This window comes from Tachysurus fulvidraco, chromosome 1 (assembly GCF_022655615.1).
Source record: "Tachysurus fulvidraco isolate hzauxx_2018 chromosome 1, HZAU_PFXX_2.0, whole genome shotgun sequence".
Classification (NCBI taxonomy): domain Eukaryota; kingdom Metazoa; phylum Chordata; class Actinopteri; order Siluriformes; family Bagridae; genus Tachysurus; species Tachysurus fulvidraco.
The window spans coordinates 34,514,750-34,531,927 of NC_062518.1; the positions used below are offsets into that span (position 1 = coordinate 34,514,750).

The window sequence follows — 17,178 nt, forward strand, 5'->3', positions numbered from 1 at the left end:
TTCCTGTAGTGTTTTTCTGTTAGTGTTGTTGTGTCGTTGCATAGTTTATCTGCACTTCAACAAAATTGCCATTTAATGCAAAAGAGTGAACAGGGAAACACACACACAAGCGTGCGCGCACACACTCATGCGTGTATCTACAAGCCACTTTTCAGAAGCATAGCTAGTGTAAAGACTTTTTGCAGGTAATGTTTATTAATGAGTCTCTAATGATTAGCTGAAGTTATTCTATATGTTCATACATTGTTGAAGTAGTAGCTGTAATGTCACTGTTTTGTTTTCATTGTAGCTTTTTGTCACTCAATGCTAATGTCATATCTGGTATTACATTTATGATTTCTTTCACATTATGTTTATTTAATTGGAATGTTTCCTCGTGCCGATGCGGATAATCAAGTCTTGTTTTGTTCTGTTGTCTTTTTTTTTCTGGTTTTTGTTAATCAACTTTGTGTTTGACAGATCTGTCAAAGAACCGGCTGTGTGAGGTGCCAGAGGAGTTGTGCCAGTTCATCTCTCTGGAGACGCTCAGCATATATCACAACTGTGTGCGCTCAGTCCCCTCCACCCTCTGCCAGCTACAGGCTCTCACCTACCTCAACCTCAGGTACACACACACACACACACACACACACACACACACACACACACACACACACACGATGTGTGACACACAGGCTACATAGTCTTTCCTGTTAAAACGCCAGCTATTAAGCACTCCTATCCACAGGGCTTTAGATCTCATAGTATCATATATGAGATATAAAATGTTTGGGATTGAATCTGACACCAATTAAGGGTACTTGTAAGATCCTGTATGTGGAAGAGGGCAGCCGGCGCACTCCTCAGGGCATTTTACACTGCCTGGTGATGGTACATGAGCAGCAGATTGTAAACCCGCAGTTGCTCTGACACATCTCAGCCGAAGAACTTGATAGTGTTCAAACTCCTTAGATAGCAGCTGTCATGTGATGGGGAGATCTGGCTCATGGGTGGAACATGGAATCAAAGTGGGAAGGAAAAGTTTGGGGGGTGTTGGTCTTTTATGGATCAACTCTGGAGAGGTTACATCACGATTGGAGAAACTTCATAAGCAGCTACGTAGCTCCGACTCTGCAGACTCCTTAAAGGACGTTTGGGTCGTCCGTATTTGTTTTATTTCCAAAAAGTTTTTTGGAAACATTGAATGAGTTGATACTATGGAATCTGACCTTGGATTGCTTAATATGCTTCTAATTCTTCCTTTGTTGATTTTAGTGAAGGATATTACAAGCTTGTCATTAATAGTTGCAACTATAACATTATACTAGGTGGCGGCTCCTTTAAATCGAGTCTAATGATGCTAATAATTATTAAAGCATCCAGTTATTAAAGTGCAACAAAAAAGCTGTTGGAAATTCTTATGTCTATATCGAGAAAATGAATCATGATCATGCACATTGTTCCTGTGTGTTTCAGTCGAAACCAGCTGTCCAGTTTGCCTCTGTCAATATGCGAGCTCCCGCTGTTGCGAGTGCTCAACATCAGCAACAACAAGCTACCAGTCCTTCCTGCTTCCATACACAGACTTGTAAATCTCCGGCAACTGGTACGTACAGTGTGCAACTCTGTGTCAGCTTTCTCTTGCTCCTCGTCCCCCTGTCCTGATCTTACCCACCCATGCTGATTCTCTCTCTGCTATGGTTCAGTTTATTATTTGTCTTCGAATATTTTTTTACTTTTTTAATAAGAAGTTAAAATCATCCGTGGCTACAAAACAAATGGCAACTGAGACAAGGGACAGTTGTATTCATAGCGCATGTCGAACTTAACCAATTGCTGTTAATTGTACAAACTCTTAATGGCTCTAGGATTTCTAAAAATATGTATGCGAGTTGCTCTAAGTTGCTCTGATATTCTGCTCACAGGATGTGAGCTGTAATGAGCTGCAGTGTTTGCCGGTGGAACTGGGTCAGCTGGAGGGTTTACGGGATCTGAACTTGAGAAGAAATCAGCTTACGACTCTGCCAGAGGGTTAGTTCATCACACACACACACACACACACACACACACACACACACACACACACACACACACACACACACACACACTCTTTACCCTCATCTGCTCAGTTATGTAATTGAAATGTAAGTCACTGTGGATAAGAGTGTCTGCCAAATGCAACACATGTAAATGTAAATTTCTGAGAATGTCACACGCGTGCAAGGTAGAGACATCACATAACCATGACATTGGATACCAGCTCTAAAAATGTCTGTGATTGTCAGTGTAATGTAATGTACACAGTAATGTGAAAGAAATAAGTCATTTCCAAAAGCACTAGAATTACTGTGTGACCTTTTTATTTCGACCCTCCTTCTACAGAACTGGCAGAGTTGCCGTTAGTTCGTATGGATGTGTCCTGTAACAGAATTTCCCACGTTCCCGTGTGCTATCGACACTTACGGCATCTTCAGCTCATCTCACTGGATAACAACCCTCTGCAGATGCCCCCAGCGCAGATCTGCTCCAAAGGGAAGTTCCACATTTTCAAGTATCTAAACATGGAGGCATGCAAAAGGAGCCAGGACCAGCTGGAGAGAGCTCTGCGGCCCAGCGGCTTCAGCAGCTGGTGAGGCCAAGGATGAAAGGATGAGTGGGAGGGGGGAAAAAACACATGTGAACAAGAGAGGTTTTGGTGATGTCAAGGAAAGAACAAGTTAATAACAGAAGTATTTTCTTCGAAGTTTTTTGATTGATGGAGCCGAGCTTGTTTGCTCTCCACTTAAGAGAACCTAAATCGCTTCATGTTCGTGAACAGTACTGAATAAGTGTGTGCGGTGTAAGTGTGTTTTACACAGTGCACATAACATAGAATTGTTTGATTTCCACAAATCAGAGGGGAAAATTAGTGTCAAGTAAATAAAACAATTTAATGCTCTGTGTGTTTTTAATAGCTAAAGTAAAAGGATGAGTGAATTTGTGCTTAGGAAAACAATGCGAGATTGATAACTGATCCAAGTTACCGCTCTCTCTCTCTCCCTTTCTCTCTCTCTCTCTCTCTCTCTCTCTCTCTCTTTCTATCTCTCTCCCTTTCTCTTTCACTCTCTCTACCCTTTCTCTCTCTCTGTGTGCAGTCTTTCAGATCATGAGCTTTTCCCTGGTCAGTATGGAGGCCTGGACTCTGGCTTCAACAGTGTAGACAGTGGCAGCAAGAGATGGTCTGGAAATGAGGTAAGAGGGAAGCAGCATGAAACCAATTAAATGTCAATTGCATGTAAATCTGCTTTTTGTCTTGCACCATGTGCACATTTTAACATCATGCCGGGTCTCTTTCCAGTCGGCCGATGATTTTTCAGACAGATCTTTGCGATTAACTGAAATTTCCCGTGAGCTGCACAGGGAAGAAGACGAGAAGAACATGTTGCCGGATACACCCAAAGGTACGAAACATCTCACACTTCAACGGCTCTCGTGGCATGCACATTTAAAATATACCTCATTCTCTATGTCTCGCCTTTCTTTTCCTTAACCCGATCCGTAGTGAACGGAGACGTGGAGCAGGTGGATTTCATCGACAGCAGTTTAACAGAAGAAGATGAGGAAAGCTGCAAACCAGACACTCCCAGTCCTCCACAGGCATCACTTGTACAGGCAAGAAGACACATTAATCATTCATGTTTTTTTTTTCTTCACTTAATATTTTACACGGTTGTCAAAAGTGTCTGTGATCTAACTGCCGTATGTCTCACATGCACTCGTGTCGTTACATTAGAGCGAATATCGCTGCTCGTTGTCTTATTTGTTCTTCTGCTTTGTGCCTTTCAGGAGAAGACTGAAAGCAAGTCCACGCCCTCACAGAGCCCTGATTCAGTTGGAAGCAGGTAACATTGTTTACACACAGCAGTGGAAGCATGAGCTCATCCTCATGAATTCACAATACACCATAATAAATCCCATTGTGTAAGAAAATTAAACCTAAAACTGGTTTTTCGTTTTAAAACATGGATAGTTACCGCGTATTACTTTATTACTGTGTATTCCTGTTTATAGTAAATATCCTTAAACCATTACAGACAAAGTCAATTTTTCTTCTTATCTTTCCTTCCTCTTTTGCCACTTTTTGTGCCTTACTTTCACGTTGTCTCCAAACCTCCCATGTATATTTGACAAGGTCAGGCTCTCTGTGTGTGTTTGAGGAGCTGGGAAAAGTCAACAGTGATTTTTTTTTTTTTATATATTAGTGTCCTCCCACAATGCAGGGCTGCCTGACTGTGAAAGCCAGTCTACTGTCTCATCCTCATACATGTGCACATAAACAGACACGAGCTGCCTCAAAATGTGCACTTTATGTACATCTGTGTAGTCTCGATTACTTCTGTGTCGTTTGGTTTATCATCTGGGGGAACTTGAGCTTCATTTTACATATCATACTACAGTTTTAAAAAGCAGCTTAATATAACTTCTTAGCTTTTCTCTAGAGTTCTATTTCTTGTGTCATTTATTTGGTTACTTATTTTAAAATATGTTGTTTTTTTTTGCTGGCGTTTCAAGTTTGTTGTTGCTGTTTTGTCTTAATTATTTTTTGAATTTAAAATTTTAAACAGTATCAAAAAATGTAGAATTGTTTGTCAACCTGTCAGATGGATACATACTTATGTACATACGGTATATACATACACGTACATATTCATACATAAATACTGTACATACATACATACATACATACCGTATATACATAATGTATATACATACTGTGTATACATACAGTACATGCAGTGCATACTGTACAGTGGTGTGGAAAAAGTGTTGGCCCCCTTCTTGATTTTTAATTTTTTTGCATGTTTGTCACATTTTAATGTTTCAGATCATCAAAATATTTAAACATTAAATATTAGTCAACGATAACGCAAGTAAACACAACATGCAGGTTTTTAAATGAAGGCTTTAATAAATTAAGAGGAAAAAAAAGTCAAACTTACATAACCTAATAACTGCTTGGGCAGCAAGAACTGCAATCAAGCGTCTGCGATAACTTGCAATGAGTCACTGTTACAGCGCTGTAGAGGAATTTTGGTTCACTCATCTTTGCAGAATTGTAATTCAGCCACATCGGTGGGTTTTCGAGCATAAACCACCTTTTTAAGGTCATACCACAGCATCGCAATTGAATTCAGGTCGGGACTTTGACTAGGCCACTCCAAAGTCATTTTGTTTTTCTTCAGCCATTCAGAGGTGGACTTGCTGGTGTGTTTTGGATCATTGTCCTGCTGCAGAATCCAAGTTTGCTTCAGCTTGTGGTCATGAACACATTGTCCTTCAGGATTTTTTGGTAGACAGCTGAATTCATGGTTCCATTTATCACAGGATAAATCACAAGTCTTCCAGGTCCTGAAGCAGCAAAACAACCCCAGACCATCAAACTACCACCACCATACAGTAGTATACTGTTGGTATGATGTTCTTTTTCTGAAATGCAGTGCTACTTTTACACCAGATGTAATGGGACACACACCTTCTAAAAAAGTTAAACTTTTGTCTCGTCAGTCCACAGAGTATTTTCCCAAAAGTCTCGGGGATCATTAAGATGTTTTCTGGAAAATCTGAGACGAGCCTTTATGTTCTTTTTGCTCAGCAGCGGTTTTTGTGTTGGAACTCAGCCATGCAGGCCATTTTTGACCAGTCTATTTCTTATGGTGGAGTCATAAACCTTAACTTGCACCTTAACTGAGGCAAGTGAGGCCTTTGGATGTCATTGTGGGGTCTTTTGTAACATCTTGGATGAGTCGTTGCTGCGCTCCTGGGGTAATTTTGGTCGGCCAGTCACGCCGCCATTTGTGGATAATGGCTGTCACTGTGGTTTGCTGGAGTTTCAAAGCTTTAGAAAATACTTTATAACCTTTTCCAGACTGATAGATCTCAATTACTTTTTTTTTTTTATTTGTTCCTGAATTTCTTTGGAACTCGGCATGATGTGTAGCTTTTGAGGATCTTTTGGTCTACTTCACTTTTTGTCAGTCAGGTCTTATTTAAGTGATTTCTTGATTGCGAACAGGTTTAACAGTAATCATACATACATACATACATCCTGTATATACATGTATATACAGTACATACATACTGTACATCCCAGTTTCTTGAGATTTTTAGATTCATTCACAAGACTCAAAACCCTGAAACCCTGACAGGATGTTCTAGCATTTCTATTGAGGATGTAATTCTTGTCTCTGCAGGAGGAGTGTTGGCAGTGACTCGGCCGATGCAGGCTCTCCGTCCAGTCCCACGCTAGAGGAGAAGAAGAGGCCTGGCACTCTGCAGCTCTGGCAGGAGAGAGAGCGTGCGCAGCAGCAACAGCGAGAGCGGTGAGTGTACATAACACTGGGAGGTGGCAGAAATCTAAAACTGAGAAGACATCCCTTCAGGACACTAGACAAAAAGGGTTTGGAACGAACAGGCAGATACATTATATAAAATATCATTTCATATCATTTCCTAACGTCGCAATAGCTTGAGCTGTACAGGACTCCACTGGCTGATAAAACGCCACAGTATTACTGAATTAGTCTTTTCAGTCATGGGAATAAAAGTAAATGTATGTTTAGATTCAAGGTAGTGAGCACACTTGAATATTTCTTCTATTTATTTGCTCAGTTTTGCCTTTTTTGCTGTTTTATTACAGTTTGCAGAAGACGGCAGTGAAAACAGGAAGTCAGTCGGCAGCAACAGCCAAACAGGCAGGAACAGGAAGCGCCTCGTGGTAAGATGGCCGGGGCCTGCGTTATGGTTCTGCTGTGTTTGCTGTCACTGTTGATATATAGCGTGTCTTGTAGCATGTTCGTCATGGATCTCAGTCACTGACTTCTGGGACTTTATCTAAGGCTTATAAACACAAGTTTAAATGCTAAAACGAAATCTAGGTGAAAGTTTGTGTCCATCCTGTGTACTAGCAGACAGGGGTGGTGTTACCGCCCAACTATTCTGACCTTCTCTGTCTCCCTCTAGTGGTGACTCTACAGACTCCAGTGCTGCTGTTAACGGTCTCCGCCAAAGATCAGTGGTGAGTCTTAATAGTTCTCCCTGTTTTTATTTTTTTATTTTTTGTGTGTATCTCCTAATCAGTTACTTAATGCTGTGTACAAATGTGTTCACTCTTTGTCCTCCTTTCAGACCGTGGATCAGATTCCTCCAGTATCCCTGCAACGTTCAACAAGCCGTACAGGTACAGCACACATTTTTACAGAATTACATTTTCTCTAAATATTGCTGTACAAATTTTTATTTATTGCTTGATATAGTAGGAGATTTAATGTTGCATTGCCTTGTTTTTTTTTATCTTTTATATATCTATATTTACAGATGCGCCCTGTTCTACTAAGCCGTGTTCTCCGACTGGCACTGCTCCCAAACCCAACAGCTTCCTCTTCCGCGCCTCTTCACGCTGCAATGTGAAGACTTCAGGTACACCACAGCAACACGTCTTTTCTAACACAATAACATCTCACTTCGCAAGCATGTATATATAGTATGTATATATGTATATGTATATATACATGTGTATATAGCTTTCTTTTATAGGATTTTAGTGATTTTTAAAATAAAATGCTTTTTGTAAATAAGTAATACTAATCATATTAAATTCTCAGTTCTGATTTGTCAGCAGTCCAAATATTCTTAATTTAAAAAAAAAAGATTTATTTTTTAAAAGTGTAATTTGTCTGTGTGGCGGTGTTTGTTTAGCATTTTTAGAATGAGGCTTACAGTAGGTGTCTGGGATCCTCAACTTAAGATGTAAATTGAAATTTATAGGCTTTTTTTTCTTTCTAAAAAAGTCACTGGTGAGGGGAAAAAAAGTGTTTATAGCTGTTTATTGTGTGTTAACAAACTGCTCGGGTTTGCTCATTGGGAATAAATACAAACATTTAAATATAAGTCTAATATTAATCTTGAACTGGGGAGGCACGGTGGCTTAGTGGTTAGCACATTTGCCTCACACCCCCCAGGGTTGGGGGTTTGATTCCCGCCTCCGCCTTGTGTGTGTGGAGTTTGCATGTTCTCCCCATGCCTCGGGGGCTTCCTCCGGGTACTCTGGTTTCCTCACCCGGTCCAAAGACATGCATGGTAGGTTGACTGGCATCTCTGGAAAATTGTCAGTAGTGTGTGATTGCGTGAGTGAATGAGAGTGTGTGTGTGCTCTGTGATGGTTTGGCACTCCGTCCAGGGTGTATCCTGCCTCGATGCCCGATGACGCCTGAGATAGGCACAGGCTCCGCGTGACCCGAGGTAGTTCGGATAAGCGGTAGAAAACGAATGAATGAATGAATTAATTAATCTTGAACTTTTCTATAGTACTAATCTTTGTACAATATGAAACGTTTTGAACTATGTTTGTTTTGTAAAGCTGCTTTGAGACAATGTCCATTGTTAAAGGCGCTATGCAAATACATTTGAATTGAATCGAATGGGAGAAGAGGAATAAACCTCTTATTGGAAAGTATGGACCAACCATTGATGAAGGACTAGAGGACAATTTAACAAAACTGTGTGTGGAAATCATTGAGCTCTGTTTGTGTATGCACTTACTCAACCAGGTAGACATGTCTAGTGAAGCAGTCAGGATGTGTGCATTGTTTAAAAACCACACCCATAACCATGATACTACTATGTTAGTGTCACAGCTGTGTGCTGAGAATTACATGACCAGGATAATGCCTGAAGAGGTACCAAAAGGATTGTTAGGATTGGGTCCAACCGATCAACCAAATGTGTTTCAGTATCTGAATTTAATTAGCAGTCTGCTGGAAATACCCTGTATACAATATTGTGTGTGTGTGTGTGTGTGTGTGTGTGTGTGTGTGTGTGTGTGTGTGTGTGTGTGTGTGTGTGTGTGTGTGTTTGTGTGTGTGTGTGTGTTTGTGTGTGTGTGTGTGTGTGTGTGTGTGTGTGTGTGTGTGTGTGTGTGTGTGTGTGTGTGTGTGTGTGTGTGTGTGTGTGTGTGTGTTAGGACCCATGCATTCTCTGGCTGAGTCAGGTCGCAGTGAGTCCCGATCCACGCTCAGATCGCCACGAGAGGAGAGAGCAGAAATCACCCAGTTACGTAAGGTAAAGATCGATTATGTTTTTCACACGTCTCTGTTTAGTGGTTTTCCAGTTGTACTGCTTCTCTTCTCCCACTCAGCTCCCTCACTCTGTACTTCAGCACGACACGTGAACACTTTGTGAGCACTTCGGTACATTTGTGTCTCCTGTAGATCCTGTGTATGACTGAGATCACGGCGAACAATGACGTAGAACATTTTAGTTTTAAACACTTCCTAATTGTTCAAATGAAAACAATTCACAATGAATGTTTGAACTCAAAATAGTTTCTTTTAATGCTTAGGCTAATTCCTTTTGGGAAAATCTTTTTTTTTTCTTCAGTTTACAGCGAACTATTTCACCACATGTCCATGCGAAATTAATAAGAAGAGTGTTACAAATGAGCTCATTTATGGATGTCAGTAAATTCACAGTCTAATGACAAAAATATTAGAGGATGATACGACAACCTGACAGATATTAATCCCAGAGTTTGTGTCATATTCACTTGCAGTGATGGTGATGAACCCATAGGGTATACTGGTATGTTTACATAAATGTTTACATACAGTTAAATGTTAAGAACATAAAATAATGTGAGACTGATTTGCACATTCCTACATATTCAGCAGTAAGAATAACAACGTTAATGTTAGGGCTAGTAGTGAACATGTGCATCCTCACTGCATTTTCTTTTGGGTAAGAATATTCCTTCCATACAGTCAGTCACTTGATAAAGCATCCGTCGACTTCTCAAGGTCGTCACATTCCTCACTCTTCCGTTTTTGGCACTGACAGCATCATCTAACATCTCTCTCTTCTCTCCCTCTCTCCATCTGTCAGTCTCTGGAGTCTTCCCTGAAGATCACCCTCCCAGACGATCTCGGTGAATCGTTATCCAACGGCATCATCCTCTGCCAGCTAGCCAATCACGTACGCACTCGGTCGGTGTCAATCATCCACATCCCCTCCCCTGCTGTGGTGAGTCCTCGGTGATCTCGATCTCCTTTTTCAGCGTACTTGAACGCTCATGAGGCAAAACCACTCATGACTTTGTTTTGCAAACTTTGTTCGGTTTACTCTGTTTAGCCAAAACTGAGCGCCGCTAAGTGCCGTCTCAACGTGGAAAACTTCCTCGCTGCCTGCCGAAAGCTGGGCGTTCCTGAGGTACGTGACTTTATATGAAATGTATTTCCTTGTCTGTGCTGCCTTAAGTGTGCTTTTCTTAATACGTTCTTTAATTGTCTATATTTTACTGAATTCTTTCTGCTTCCTGCTTCTTTTTTTTCCTACCTTTCAATTCTTATTTATACTTTTTTTGTTCTTACTTTCTGCTTTAATACTTTTTCGTGTACTTTTGTTTTGCTGCCTCATTCTTGCTCTCGACCTCTCCGTATCTCTCTGTCTCTGTCTGTCTCTCCCTCAGACGGAGGTGTGTCTAGCGTCTGATATCCTCTGCAGTAAGCTGCGTGCAGTGCAGCGCTGTGTGGATTCACTCTTGTCCATAGGAGGAGTGGAGTTGAAGGAGGAGATGAAAGCACACACTCCCTCTCTCTCTCCCTTCTCCCTCGTCCCCACCGGCTTCCTGCTCTTCTACTGCCTTGTCATGGGCCTGCTCTACCTGCTCTACCACCACCTTATTGCATAAAGCGCATACGTGTGTGTGTGTTTACATGAGAGCGTGTGTCTGATTTGATCAATGTGTGCGCTTCCATATAATTAATAAGGCTTCGCAGCAGTGTACTTCCATGCTACGGCACTCGATGCATACGCTGCCTAGATGGAGATACAGTAAGCTCTGTAAGTAGAGCTAGTCGCACTGCCACCCAGACAGCCAGGCGACCACACACACACACACACACACACACACGCACACTCTTATACACTACATTGTTCTGTAACATTCTGTAAGCTGCAGTGAATAGATGCGGAACCAATACAGTGGTGTTTTTAATGCTGTATCTGTTTTAAGCAGAAATGTATAGAAAAAAATTCTTAATATTGCTACAAGTTTATGGACAGAGAGACCTTGTGGGATTGCAGTCTGTTTTTTTTTTTTGTTTTGTTTTTATTCTGAATGACAAAAGCATTTTAGGTATAAGCTGCTCAGACAAAAACATTAGCCTCATCTGTCTTCTTTTTTTTTTTTTAAATATAACTTGGCTACGACTCATTTCACCTTCATAACAGCGCCAGTCCTGTTAGGTGTGGAAGCCAGCAGAACCTTGTCAGTGTTAGACCCCCTGCACTTACTGGGTACAACTCAGCTAGACTTTGTGTAGACTATGTTAATATTTTACCTGCTGTTCCAAACAGTCCCAAAAGTTAGCTTTTTTTTTTTTTTACCCTAGGGTAAAAAAAACAAATGTACAGTTTTGGCTGTAAAGGATTCTTGTGTCTGTGGAATGACGAAACCAAGGCAGCCGTCTTCAACGTTCTGTAGAAGTCCCAGGAGAAAAGCGTCCATGCACTAGATTCCCAAACTTTATTCCCATAAAGTCAGCTGCTGTACTTCTGTACTGCTGCTCATGCTATAACACAATGCAGCTGAACACATCAGACGAAAGAGCTACCTGCCCTCTTTCTCATACAGGAGCTCACAGGCACCGGTGGTTGGCCAGTGTCGATCTTCCCGCCCACCTAGACCCCAGGTTAGGACAGGTTACTCTCTAGTACTCTTGGGTGTGGATGCTTGTGGCATCACTGGGATTTTAGTTTGTTACTTTTTTTTTGTGAACCAATTGCCACATATGTGCTGTGCAGAGATCCCTACATCTAAGGGTTAGCTGTAGCATCTAAGATTTTTGACCCTATGCTAAAGCAGTGGCTTGACAATACATTAGCAAAATTTAGACAAAATGCAAATCTGCTAAACGGGAAAGGAGGCTTTTACTGCACACTGACTTCATCTAGGTTGCGTGAGCTAATAGAAACAGCAAAAAGAGCAGACAAGTTATTCTTTCCTGTCAGTAATGAAACTTTATCTCTTACATACTGCAACCAAGAAAACACATCGTATGTGACGTGACATATGTTAGGAACTTTTGTGGAAAAATTCCAATTTTTGTCTCTCTGCCTGCTAAGATTTTCTTGTTAGCATTGTTGGCAACTGTGTCTAAGGGATTGAGGAGATTTTTGTGTGCGCTAACATGTTTGTTGATTTGTTCCAGTGAGGGTCAGACTTGTGTTCTGCTTAAACCTGAAGCACCAAACCCACTGAATCTGGCCAGCAAACTGACCATGATTTAAGGATGAGTTACCTTCGTCTTTGTGCTGCTATTGATGGATGAGGGTTGTTTTTTTTTTGTCTGGGGAGCTTATTAAAACCCTTAAATCTATGCTGCCCATCACAGCAAGATGATCTTAATCAGAACGAGTCTGTTTTAAAAGTGGTATTTATCTGTTCTTAGTAACCACTTCCCAAAGGGCTTTGCCACCGCTTTGCCTTAGCTTACACACGGGATTGAGCTTTGAGGATGGTGTAGTGTTTGTATGTGTCCTTTTGGGGAAGAGAGTGTTTTATAACGGTTTATTTAGCCACCGGCACAAAATGTAAAATCCGCTCACATCTTGTTCAAAGGGCTTTAAATTTTTAACCACTTTGTCTCAGTGCTTGCAAATGTAAGTGCCTGCAATGTCTTGACTGAAGCTACTGTTACAAACGCCACCGTGTCTGTTCCAGTCTCGGGGGCTTTAATGAGTATTAAAGCTCCTGTTCCCATTTGTTCAGAGAAATTCAACCCAGAGATTTCTTACAAATACTGAGGTTTGTTGGACTGGAACGAAATGCTTGTTGTTTGTTTTTGTTTTGTTCTGCTGACTGTGACCACCAGGGGGCAGTAGTATTGCACATCTGCACTCGATGATATGTCTTATGGTACCGAAGTAATGTTTCAGAGTTCTGATGTTGTATGTATGTGTACTGTTTTGGTCTGCTTGCTATGTATAATTAAGTTATTGTTTATTTATTCATGCATTCCTTTGTCAAGCAGCAGTGTTGGGGAAACGCGGCCTCGTTGAGCAATCCTTATCCGGTCTCTCATGTTATATGTAATTTAACACAGAGTATATACTGTACTAGAATGGAAATACTGAGCTCCATGTCAAATGCATCAGTTAAAATCAGTTCCTGTCATTTGTGTGTTTGTATGTATGTATGTGTGTGTGTGTGTGTGTGTGTGTGTGTGTGTGTGTGTGTGTGTGTGTGTGTGTGTGTGTGTGCGCATATATATAAACACAAACAAAAACAGTGAACGTTAACGGACGCTGGAAATTCTTCTCAGTGGAACATCCCATTAAAAGCATCTTAAGCTTCATTTTAAATGCCTCGGTAATGTCGGTTTTAGGCCCATGAGTACCCATGTTTCCTCAGTACTGTCTGCTGCTGTTGCTTTTGTGTTTCCTGCATACTTAATGTGATTTAGCAGCTTTGCAGACAGTTGACTAACGAGCAGACGCTCATCTGGAGAGAGTGATAAGGGCACATGGGAGAGAATGGAGTGAAGGAGAAGGAGGAGAGGAGAAGCACAAGGGTGGGCTGATAGTATAGAAAATGTGAGGGGAGAAAGAAAATAATGTTCAGCAAATGGGTTCATTTTCACTTATCCAATTTGTCGAATTCTTCCCACTGATGCCTTGTAACATCTTCATACATTTAAAGTGAGCTTCCTTAAAAAAAAACTCAAACCTACAGTATGCATGGATTTTCAAAGTTCCCTAAAACTAAAATCTTTTTTTTTTTTTTTAGCACATTTTCAGTCCACACAAATGAAATTGCCTGAAGTGCTTGCTGTAACCAAAAGCCATGTTGCTTATTCAGAGCAGGGATGTTGAAGATCTACCCACAAATGCTGTCCTCTTCGTTTTTTCTTTCTTTTTTTTTTCCAACCACTTTCAGTTTTTTGTTGGAGCAAGATCTGCAATAATGTTTCAACCAAAATGTCTCTTAGGGTGAAGCGAGTTATGAAAGCAATGAAAGCACCAAACTCACTGGAGTTGAATTTTGAACTTTTAAAGAAATTGTTAAGAAGCAAGATGTATTTTGTAATATTTATATCCCTCATGTATTTAAGGAGGTCAATTGTAAGTTTATATAGATTCAGATTTTTTTTTTTTTTTTTTTTTTGGCTGTAATTATTAAAGAAGGAAAAAACGGATCCTATTATCTGTGCTGCTTCCTTGTCTGTTTTCTCGTATGTTATCTTGAGTGTGTTTTTGTTTTTCTTTCTCAAGCCAATCATCTTCCCTCAGGTGTCTGTTGATAGCTTTTAAGTCTCTTGCCATTGTGTTTGCTTACTATCAAGGTAAGTGTGAAATCTGTCCTTACTGTGAGGTGAAGGAAATAATGGATTGTGCATGAGCGAGTATAAATATATAAATCTTCAGCTTCTAAGGTTACACTGATTGGGAAAACAGCACCGTTGTTTGTTTCTTGCTGCAAAAAAAAAAAAAAAAAAAATGCATGGCTGTTAAAGGTGAGATTTGTGGGGAAAGCTTACTTGTGGAAGTTTAAATGGGAGAGTGTGAAGTATTGGGTAGTGTACATGCTGGTACTGCTGCTTTCTGTGTCCTTTCTGCACAAAACCTGTGACCTGATTAAAGTGTCTTTCAGTTCCAGTCCTGCACTACTGTGTCCTGTTGAGCTCTCCGGCTATCCATAAAGCACCGCCTGAACTCAATCTGGTGTGTGTGAGCCATAGGGGAGAATGCTGATGGGGAAGGGGAGGGGAATAATAAAAAAAAAAAACTCAAACTCTGAAGTGCAAGTCTCTCAGGACTGGAGCTGAGAAACAAGAATATGAAATACAAATCCTCGTCGTTGTGTTGTCTGAACTAATCTGTATGCGCATGTTTATTCTTGGTGTTTCATGACAAGTTTTCCACATGCTTATTTCTAACCTGTTTGAACTGTCCTCCAAACCCCACCAGGACTCTCTGTGTCCAGCTCAGCTCATCCTAGAAGACGAAGGACTGAGCCGCATCGCTCACACCGTCCAGACTCTGCTGGAGCTGCCCGTGTCCGGACACCGGCGCTGCTCCTTTCAAACACCTGCGCAAGACTCCAACATCTCCTAAAGTTAAAATCCTCTGTAACACAAGCCAGAACCTCTTCAGTGTTTTATCATCATGTTAAAGGAACCGGTGCAGTCGGGTCCATCACATATTTGTGAATCCTTGTACAGCTGCTTGAGGGTATACTTGAGATTTTCGTTGTGGTCCGCTGTGAGCGGTCAGCGGTCAAGTGCAAATATTAAATACGATGTATGAAAATTAAAAGGAAATGTAAAGCTTTTAATGCGAGTCTGCTCCTGCCTAATCATTGCCTCACTTCAAAATGATGTACTGTTTGATATGCAAAAGGTTTATTTTGACAGGGAAACCAACTTCAGTACCGAGGAGGTGCTGGTAAAGTTGTTTTCTTTGGTGGATGTTTATACTTGGGAAATTAATTATGGCTGTAATCTGGGCCCCATAACAATGCAAAGTTAATTGATTTTCCACAGGTAATTACTCTTGCATAGAGTAGCAGTGACAGTCTGCAGATAAACCCATAGTCATTAGAGTGCTATGATAAGCTAAAGCAAGCTCAAGAGCAAAAATGAGATGCAGATAAACATTTACTAAAGATTGGGATAATATCCAAATTGCTACGTAAGTAAGTGGACCGGTAATTTTTATTTTTTTTTTTCACTTCTTCAGCCCTGCATTCTAACACAGTGAACCAAATACAGCAATTACCTAATTGTTAGATTCAGTTACGGATATTCATAGCTGTGTTGCAGGAACCATAGAGAAATCACCAGGGCAGAACCGGTCTGTTTCACAGAAAGCAAACCCACAGTCGGAGCCTCTGTTCTTTCTCTGAAACATCAGCGACCGTGTGCTTTGCACGCCTTGTTCAAGTGCAACATCCATGTGCAGTCAGTCCAGATCAAAGCAGTTCAGTTTTATTTGTGTGCTTCATTGTCAGATTGTTACAAAGCAGCCTTACAGAAATCCACATGTAGATTCAGAGCTCAAATGTTCAAGCCTGTGGAACACCTGAAGTGCACACACAAAACATACATCACTAAAAAAGGGGAAGATAAGAGAAATTTCTCTTTTCAGAACACTTTTATGTTTATAGTTTCTTAAAGAAAATAGTGTCCTTACAGTAATTACCTTAAAAATCATTACACTATGTCTATTGATTTGAAAGAAAAAAAAGACTTAAAAGGGAACTAAGCCTCTGCTGGGTAATGTTGCATGGAGTACAGATGTAGTAGAATAAAGTCAAACAGCACTAAATTTGGTGAAATGTTCACTATGAATCCTGTTGGGAATATTAGAGTGCTGGGATGAACACAGGACTGTCTGATTATAGCAGACCTTCAGCATTTCAGTGAGATTATTCACTGACTTACCAGGGAGTCTTGTATAGAAACTTGTTTTTGGCAACGCAGAACTTTACGGTTATCCATATGGGACCATCCACAGCAACAGAAGGTGAGTCACGAGCGTGGAATTAGAGCATCAGGATCAAATCTCACAAGTTTACTGCCTAAAATACAGCAATGAAATGAAAAAGAGTTAAAAACTTGTCTAGAAACATCTCCATCATTTTCTTGTTTCAAAAGGAATAATTGACGAGCAAAGATAATCAGATGTCTTGATAATCTGGGGAAAAAAGAGTTGCTTTAAATTTCAATTGTACAGCAATTGTTCCGTTTTAAATTCCCAGAGCTGCAGTACAGAGCCGAAGGATACGTATAATCATTACAATCATTTTAATGAGCCATTTGTTCTGGGTAACAAACCAATATGAACTAGGGGCAAAGCACATGTGAGAGAAACTTTCTAATTACCATTGCAATGATTTAACACCTCATTTGTTCGTAAATATGGATCGGAGTTTAGTGTGCACCAGTGGCTGAGGTTATAACCAGATGGGAAGGAACTATGAATGTAAATTGTATTCTTGCAGCATATGTGAGAGTCTATAGAAACACAGCAGAAATCATCCACCCCTTCACAGCCCTCAGCCAAACCTTAATAATGATCCCTTCTTTATAACAAAACCTCTCCCTGTGAGTTGATCTGTGAAGTTAGACATGTCCAGTATGAGATGTTCCCTGGGTGAGCAGTACA

At 40.6% G+C, this 17,178-nt stretch overlaps 1 protein-coding gene across 2 annotated transcripts in view; it reads left to right on the plus strand.

The window, feature by feature from the left end:
* lrch4 (leucine-rich repeats and calponin homology (CH) domain containing 4) overlaps window positions 1-15,346 on the plus strand; it is a 34,272-nt gene extending 18,926 nt beyond the window's left edge. Inside the window, exons 2-18 of one of the 2 annotated variants that reach the window (XM_027134394.2) lie at window positions 460-604; window positions 1,456-1,585; window positions 1,905-2,010; window positions 2,362-2,608; window positions 3,114-3,210; window positions 3,317-3,419; window positions 3,521-3,630; window positions 3,805-3,860; window positions 6,210-6,338; window positions 6,656-6,733; window positions 6,979-7,033; window positions 7,144-7,195; window positions 7,333-7,434; window positions 8,978-9,075; window positions 9,895-10,032; window positions 10,141-10,218; window positions 10,478-14,318. In XM_027134394.2, the coding sequence (XP_026990195.1) occupies window positions 460-604; window positions 1,456-1,585; window positions 1,905-2,010; window positions 2,362-2,608; window positions 3,114-3,210; window positions 3,317-3,419; window positions 3,521-3,630; window positions 3,805-3,860; window positions 6,210-6,338; window positions 6,656-6,733; window positions 6,979-7,033; window positions 7,144-7,195; window positions 7,333-7,434; window positions 8,978-9,075; window positions 9,895-10,032; window positions 10,141-10,218; window positions 10,478-10,699 (1,946 nt within the window). In that variant the 3' untranslated portion in view covers window positions 10,700-14,318. Of the gene's footprint in view, window positions 1-459; window positions 605-1,455; window positions 1,586-1,904; window positions 2,011-2,361; window positions 2,609-3,113; window positions 3,211-3,316; window positions 3,420-3,520; window positions 3,631-3,804; window positions 3,861-6,209; window positions 6,339-6,655; window positions 6,734-6,978; window positions 7,034-7,143; window positions 7,196-7,332; window positions 7,435-8,977; window positions 9,076-9,894; window positions 10,033-10,140; window positions 10,219-10,477; window positions 14,319-14,979 lie in introns of those variants that run through there. The other variant, XM_027134395.2, reaches the window with a different exon arrangement.
* Window positions 15,347-17,178: the final 1,832 nt, after the last annotated feature.